The sequence below is a fragment of the Coregonus clupeaformis genome, unplaced genomic scaffold (assembly GCF_020615455.1).
Source record: "Coregonus clupeaformis isolate EN_2021a unplaced genomic scaffold, ASM2061545v1 scaf1355, whole genome shotgun sequence".
In the NCBI taxonomy this organism is placed as follows: domain Eukaryota; kingdom Metazoa; phylum Chordata; class Actinopteri; order Salmoniformes; family Salmonidae; genus Coregonus; species Coregonus clupeaformis.
The window spans coordinates 105,049-112,500 of record NW_025534809.1 but is presented as its reverse complement, the minus strand read 5'-3'; the positions used below and the strand labels follow the sequence as shown (position 1 = coordinate 112,500).

At 51.4% G+C, this 7,452-nt stretch overlaps 3 protein-coding genes and 1 pseudogene across 3 annotated transcripts; all 4 read right to left on the bottom strand.

The window, feature by feature from the left end:
• The window catches only part of LOC123486926, a 424-nt pseudogene extending 311 nt beyond the window's left edge, over positions 1 to 113 (bottom strand).
• Positions 114 to 806: 693 nt separating this feature from the next.
• On the bottom strand, positions 807 to 1,375 carry LOC121563971 (histone H4). The gene has a single exon (XM_045218092.1). It carries the CDS (start codon positions 1,158 to 1,160, stop codon positions 849 to 851), a length of 312 nt encoding a protein of 103 aa, XP_045074027.1. The 5' UTR covers positions 1,161 to 1,375; the 3' UTR covers positions 807 to 848.
• A 1,431-nt stretch (positions 1,376 to 2,806) lies between these two features.
• LOC123486924 (histone H3-like) lies at positions 2,807 to 3,318 on the bottom strand. Its single transcript, XM_045218089.1, is given in 2 exon segments — positions 2,807 to 3,221; positions 3,223 to 3,318. Coding segments are annotated over 2 exon segments (411 nt in total). The 5' UTR covers positions 3,313 to 3,318; the 3' UTR covers positions 2,807 to 2,900.
• A 312-nt stretch (positions 3,319 to 3,630) lies between these two features.
• LOC121563964 (histone H2A) lies at positions 3,631 to 4,274 on the bottom strand. Its single transcript, XM_045218090.1, has one exon. The coding sequence runs from the start codon at positions 4,208 to 4,210 to the stop codon at positions 3,824 to 3,826; it is 387 nt and encodes a 128-aa protein (XP_045074025.1). The 5' UTR covers positions 4,211 to 4,274; the 3' UTR covers positions 3,631 to 3,823.
• Positions 4,275 to 7,452: the final 3,178 nt, after the last annotated feature.

The following is a 7,452-nucleotide window of genomic DNA, read 5'->3' as shown; positions in this document are numbered from 1 at the left end:
GATGGCGTAACTCTCCTTCCTGGACTTTCTGCGCTTCTTGCCGCCCTTCCTGCGGTCTTGGTGACGGCTTTCTTGGAGCCCTTCTTGGGCGCTGACTTTGCTGGCTCGGGCATGATGATGTCTCGTTGCTTCTCAGAAACGAACGAAGGGGTGAAGGGCGCTTACCCGTCTTATGAAGAGGAAGCGAATCAAAGTCGGCGGCCGTGGACACTCCCCTGCTTGCTCGTAGGCGCCCCTGCTATTTGCCCAGTGGAGCTCTAGCGCTCAAAAGAGCCTTCCGCTCAGAGGCTAGCTTCCCGAACAAAGACAATAGAGGGCGCGCGCGGGTCCTCACACCCTCCCTCCTCTCTATAGCCTATGCTCTGTGACCGATGGGGAATTGTGTGTTTCAAAAGGGGGGCCTGAATAGTTGTCCGAATGGCACGATTGTTGTGCCACATAATGCTGGTGATAGAATTGCCCACGTTGGCACCGTCAGACATAGGGCTCCCATTTTGGACTGTGTGTGCGCGCGCGCTGTCCCCCTCTTTTCGAGGCACGTCTACCGACTGGTGGTGGCTTTATGTTGTCCAAATGCCACTATTGCTTGACCCAAAATAACAACGTCACTACACTTTGCCACTGTCAGATATAGGCCTCCCTCTGTGCGCTAAAACGGGAAGGGACATTAGAATCCTCTATTTAATACTCCCTGTCCACTCGAAGTGGCTCATACTTTCCTACCAAATAGCATACGGAAGAAAAGAAAAAAACTATATGGAATGGGCCCTTTTGAAGCGGATGTGGGTGGCTCTTAAAAAGAGCCTTTGGGTTCGAGTCGGGGTGTTGTGGTTCCGAAGAGAGTGACTTTAACCGCCGAAACCGTACAGGGTGCGTCCCTGACGTTTCAGAGCGTAGACCACGTCCATAGCGGTAACGGTCTTCCTCTTGGCGTGCTCGGTGTAGGTGACTGCGTCACGGATCACGTTCTCCAGGAACACCTTCAGGACACCGCGGGTCTCCTCGTAGATCAGACCGGAAATACGCTTCACGCCGCCGCGGCGAGCCAGACGGCGGATAGCGGGTTTGGTGATTCCCTGGATGTTATCGCGGAGAACTTTGCGGTGACGCTTGGCGCCTCCTTTTCCAAGTCCCTTGCCGCCTTTGCCTCTTCCAGACATGGTGTGTTCGCTAGTTGAGTTCAAGTGAATGAATGACTTCAGCAACGGTGCGTGGAGCGCTATTATCTGCGTTTGGTCGACCTGATTGAGGCCAGCGGCACAGAAAGCGCGCCTCTGTGATATGTTCGGAGGCGTTGCAAAGGGGAGGGCGCTCGTTCTAGGGGACTAGGGAGGAGCGATTTCAAAGGTGACGTGAAAGCACCTACCGTGCGCGGGAAACATACTCAAATACTGATATAGGCTATGTGGAACACTCACTCACTTAGTCTCTCTCTCTCTCACTCACTCTCTCTCTCTCTCTCTGTCTCTCACTCACTCACTCACTCACTCAGTCTCTCAGTCTCTCTCTCTCACTCACTCACTCTCTCATTCACTCACTCACTCACTCACACTCTCAGTCTCACTCACTCACACACTCTCTCTCTCTCTCTCACTCACTCACTCACTCACTCTCTCAGTCTCTCAGTCTCTCAGTGTCTATTTGAGTCGAATCAACGTAATATAATCCTTTTTACGTCTCTATCATCTTTACTCAATGTATTGGACCACATCAACTCAACTTACTCAAGCTTATCTACTCATAAAAACAAGCAAAAAGATCTACTCAATAATATGACGTGTGCCTTTGTTGACTGTAATTGCTTGAGTACATTCCACAAAGTCATTTTTTACAGTGTATCTAAAGACACGTTTGTTGTGGTGATGCACTTTTTCTTTGACGTTGAACTTGCATTGAACAGACAAATCCATTTCGTTACAACCCTTTTGTAGTATGATTTAGGAATATTTGTTGATGATCCTAATGTCTATGCTTGAATAGTGATTGGTTGTTGGTGAAATATTGCTGAGAACCCATCGTTTCCTGGCCTTTTTTCACTATTGAGCAATTTTGAAACATTTGTTTTGCTATTGGATTCATAATGGTGACCTGGGACAAGTAATTAGTGAAAACTAGAGTTTAGCAGTTGCCATTAAAGCGATCGAACCAAGCCATCCTAATAGGCTAGTATTAGCCTAAAGCAGGGTTTCCCAAACTCGGGCCACGTTTTGGGAGTTTTTGCCCCAACACTACACAGCTGATTCAAATAATCAACTCATCATCATCAAGCTGGGAGTATTAGAATCAGCTGTGGAGTGCTAGGGCAAAACGCGCACCCCTTGGGGGACCCCCAGGACCGCGTTTGGGAAACGCTGGCCTAAAGAGCAAATGACCATGAGGTGCAGTACCCACATTTAACCACAAGATGGCCTCCGTGCTCCACTGTAAAGTTTGGGCCTCTGCATGAGTCTCTCAGCAGCACTGCAACATGGGACTTTCAAAGTAAGTTGGCATGCAATGTTTCTTCTGGACTGCATTCAAGGCAACTAATGACACAACTAATAGTGTCAATTATTCATCTGAACACAATTCTTGTAACTATTCGGCCTATATTATCACTCGTTTCTTTTCCCCCTCCTTTGTAAAGCATTTTACTGTGCTACTATAGTCCAAAGTAAGTGGATGATGCCAGACGGTTGTATATATGGTTGTGTATACACATACACACACACACATTGAAGCTAGACTTCAGGCAACGAAAAGGTGCAATACGTAGCTTTTAGACGTGTTAGTGAACAACACACATGGTGGGTAATGTAGAGGTGCGTGTATACATGGAACAATTGTGCCTTTTTGATGGAAATATGGAGGTGGCTCTTAAAAGAGCCTTTGGGGGATTTTGGAGTTCAGGTCATCCTCATTTATGCGCGCTCTCCGCGAATACGGCGGGCCAGCTGGATGTCCTTGGGCATGATGGTCACCCGCTTGGCGTGGATGGCGCACAGGTTGGTGTCCTCGAACAGGCCGACCAGGTAAGCCTCGCTAGCCTCCTGCAGGGCCATCACGGCGGAGCTCTGGAAGCGCAGGTCGGTCTTGAAGTCCTGGGCGATTTCTCGCACCAGGCGCTGGAAGGGCAGCTTGCGGATGAGCAGCTCAGTGGACTTCTGGTAACGACGGATCTCTCTCAGAGCCACGGTGCCGGGCCTGTAACGATGAGGCTTCTTCACACCGCCGGTGGCCGGGGGCACTCTTGCGAGCAGCCTTAGTGGCGAGCTGCTTCCTGGGGGCTTTGCCACCGGTGGATTTGCGAGCGGTTTGCTTGGTTCTGGCCATGGCGCTTCTCTGACAGTCGGGAGTATAGCCTCGAAATGCCTATGTGAAGTTTATAAAGCCGGCAGTGGCGCCTGCTGATTGGACACCATCTCCCCACCACCCCGATTGGCCCGTTGCGCAGGCCTCCTCCGTTGGCCATTGGACGGGAGGCCCGGCCTCTCCAAAATTCAAACTCCCGGTGCGCGCGCGCGCAATAGGACGCCGCCGGCCCTTTATGCGCAATAGGACGCCGCCGGCCCTTTACGCGCAATAATAGTCGCCAAAGTCAAGAGTGACATCTTATAGGGACGTTGTAATCTAATGCTAGCCTGCTATGGCAAACGAGGCCTAGTAGGTGTTGTTGTTCATGCAAGGCCTCATGTGGGCACAGAATGTCGAAATAGTTGTGTATACACCCACTCAATGTGTAGCGGTCATAGAAAGGTACTTTGCGCTTTTGGAGAGCTAGGTGGTTGGCTCTTAAAAGAGCCTTTGGGGGTTGAGTAGTCAAGTTGAAGTCGCAGTAGCGAATTTACTTGGCTTTGACTGCCTTCTCGGTCTTCTTGGGGAGTAGCACTGCCTGGATGTTGGGCAGCACACCACCCTGAGCGATGGTCACACCGCCGAGCAGTTTGTTCAGTTCCTCGTCGTTACGGACAGCCAGCTGCAGGTGACGGGGGATGATACGAGTCTTCTTGTTGTCACGGGCAGCGTTGCCGGCCAACTCCAGGATCTCAGCAGTCAGGTACTCGAGCACGGCGGCCAGGTAGACTGGTGCGCCAGCGCCCACACGCTCGGCGTAGTTGCCTTTGCGCAGCAGCCTGTGCACACGGCCCACGGGGAACTGGAGCCCGGCACGGGATGAACGGGTCTTTGCCTTCGCCCTGGCCTTGCCTCCGGTTTTGCCTCTTCCGCTCATATTGGTAGCTTGAGAAAGTCACAGAAAGTCTGAATGAGCCGCTCGCCACTTCGAGAGCCGTACTTATACCTCGCCACAAGAGGCAACGATAGCCACCGGGCCGGTGTGGCCTTATCCAATTGGAGCGAGGGACAGACAGACAGACAGACAGACAGCCTAAGCCGGTTTCCACCCACAGGCAGCGAGTGAGAGGCTACTTTGTTTCCCTCCGACTTTGTTACTTTGTGTCATTTCGCGTGAGCGCCAAAATGTCGAGACTCCCTTATGGGACGGTGTCTGATTGAAATCGAAGCCAATTGAATGCCTTGTAACAATCCCCGCCTCTACGACCCTAGTTACCGAGTGTAACTCCAGTTCTATGAGTGGAGCGGAGCCCCATGGGGAGCTATGCTCCTAGTGGTTTACCCTCTGCCCTAGGGCAGAACAGCCTGAAGCAAATTTATGCACACACCTACAGCCAATGGGAGTACAGGTGTCCCTATATAAGGAACCCCGTTCCATCAATCTGCCTCCCGAGATATTATCTTCAGCGAGACTAGAGAGGATCGGTAGGGCCTTAAGTCCTATGGGGCTCCGCTCCACTCATAGAACTGGAGTTACACTCCGGTAACTAGTCGTTCTATATCGTGGAGCTCCGCCCCATAGGGGAGCTATGCTCCTAGTGGTTTAAGGCGGAGCGAAACGCTCCAAATGTACTCCCTGCCGAGCCTAACACTTCCCATTAAAAAATGAAAAATGTCAAGCCCAGCAATGGCTGCAACCAATTCCCGCCGTACTGTGACTAAAAACCCCCTTGGGCGTCACAATATACCGCGTCATTGGTTATAGACCCGCCCCATCTAGCTCAAATGGCAATGCCAATGGCTAGTGGGCAGATCATCAGAATAGACGCCGTGCTAATCTGTACCAGCAGATAGCCGTGCCTCAATATTCTGTGATAACACTATCGTCCACTAATGGAATGACATCAGTCATTCTACATTAAGTGTCCAACAGACCGCCTTACTCACTCTATGAATCCATAGATTAGTAGGCAGGAACAAAATATAAAGGTCATACTATCTGAATCAGATAGATGACCTCACATTCTGTCAGTTCAATACATGTCTCTATGTACTGACCCTGAGTCAAGAGACATGCCACAGATAGCCTTTCATCCAAAGCGGACCTGATAGAGACCTGTCTATCGTCCTGCTTCTCTTTCCTCTAGCTCAAGATTCTCCTTCAGCTATGCTGAGTGCAATCGAGCTTGAAAGTTGAAAAGCCTATTCCTGACATAACACGCTTTCCTAACCAAGGCGGACCTGATTGGAACCTGTCCCAGGTCCTGCTCTGTCCTCTCCTTTCTAGCTCAAAATCGCCTTTCAGCTCTGCTGAATGCCGACCGAGCTAAAGAGTTGGAAAAAACGTGCCCTAATATGTTCCTTCTAATACAAGCGGATTTATGAACATGGTCACAATCCTGCTTTCTTTCTCTGTTACTTTCTCAAGATCTCCCCTCAGCCACGCTGAGTACAGATCGAGCCAAAGAGTTAGAAGACATATCCAACAGATAGAAGCGAATAAAAGGAGACGGTGACGACCAAGACGCCGCTCTACAAATATCCACTACCTCTGTACCTCTGAAGAGGGCAGTAGAAGCTGCTACTCCACGAGTGGAATGCGCTTTAATACCCTGAGGCGGTTGTTGCCCCGCCGCCTCGTACGCCGTCTCAATGCCTTCACAAAGCCAATGAGACAAACGCTGTTTTGAAAGTGGTCTACCCAATGCAGCCGCACCGTGACACACAAACAGCTGAGGCGATGACCTAATCGCTGCTGTGCGCTCAACGTAACACGCCAAAGCGCGTACTGGGCACAGACAATGAAGCTTTCTCACTCCTCTCCCCATGAGGAGGGGGGATAAAAAGCCCACAATTCCACGGTCTGTGATCTATATGCACTGTTAATAACCTTCGGCACAAATGCCGGGTTAGGGACGTAACACCGCTCTGCTCAAATCGCCATTAATGGCAAGGCAGTCGGGTCCGTCGACAGTGCACTCAAATCACTGACTCGCTTAGCGGTAGTCAAGGCGAGCAACAGCGCCGTCTTGATAGACAGCATTTTGAGGGGTATTTGATTCAATGGCTCGAACGGCGACTTACATAGCGCTTCGAGAACCAAAGCCAAATCCCATCGGGGCAGCGTAGCTCTAGGCATTGGCCTAAGCCGTCGCGTTCCCAATAAGAAACGTTTCACTAATGGGTGACTGAACAGGTTTTTCCCGTTAAACCCTTCATGACCAGCTGAAATTGCCGCTGCAAACACTCGAATGGTGGCGGGCGATTTCTGCTTATCAAACATAGACTGCAGGAATGAGAGCACACTCTCTACCTGACAGCTCATGGGGTCTACGTCCTGTGTGTTACACCACCGTGAGAAAACATTCCATCTGCTTGTGTACATCCTGGAAGTGGAACTGGCCCTAGCGCTCTGTATGGTTCTGATCACTGCATCAGATAACCCACGGCGCCTCAACCTGTCCCGTTCAGGAACCAAGCCTTCAGTGGTTGGCCGATTATGGGCCACTGCCCTATCGCGCCTCCCGCCTGGCTCAACGCGTCTCGTCGATGTGGAATTGTCCAAGGTGGCACAATCAACATCTGACTCATCTCTGCAAACCACGGAGCCCCCCGGGCGATCGGGCGCTATCAGTATCACTGTTAGCTCCTCTGATCTCACCCTGGCTAGCAGTGGGAGAATGCAAGACAGCGGAGGGAATGCATACAGGAGAACTTTCGGCCACGGGCAGTGCGCGAACGCGTCTCTTCCCAATGGCGGCTCGTCCTGTTGTCTCAGGGAGAACCATAGGGGACACTGCGCGTTCACACGTGACGCGAACAGATCCACCTCGGCTCTCCCGAATTGTTTCCAAATTTGGAGAACAATGTCTGGGTGCAGACACCACTCGTCGTCTCGAGGACCCCCTCTTGACATGAGATCTGCCCCTACGTTCAAGTAGCCCGGAATGTGCGCTGCTCTCAACGAGCGAAGGTGCTTGTGAGCCCACAGCCACAATTCCTCTGCCGCCCTGTGGAGGGCAGGAGACCTGACCCCTCCCTGGCGATTTATGTGAGCTACTGTGGTCCGGTTGTCTGACCAAACCAACACATCGCGACCCCCGAAGGGTAGACGCGAAGTGGTTCAAAACCAGTCGAACCGTTTCCAACTCCAAGAGGTTTATGTGCCGACCTGATTGA

Bases quoted from the DNA above. Each gene is read 5' to 3' on its own strand.
- LOC121563971 (XM_045218092.1), bottom strand. From the start codon at position 1,160: ATGTCTGGAAGAGGCAAAGGCGGCAAGGGACTTGGAAAAGGAGGCGCC.
- LOC121563964 (XM_045218090.1), bottom strand. From the start codon at position 4,210: ATGAGCGGAAGAGGCAAAACCGGAGGCAAGGCCAGGGCGAAGGCAAAG.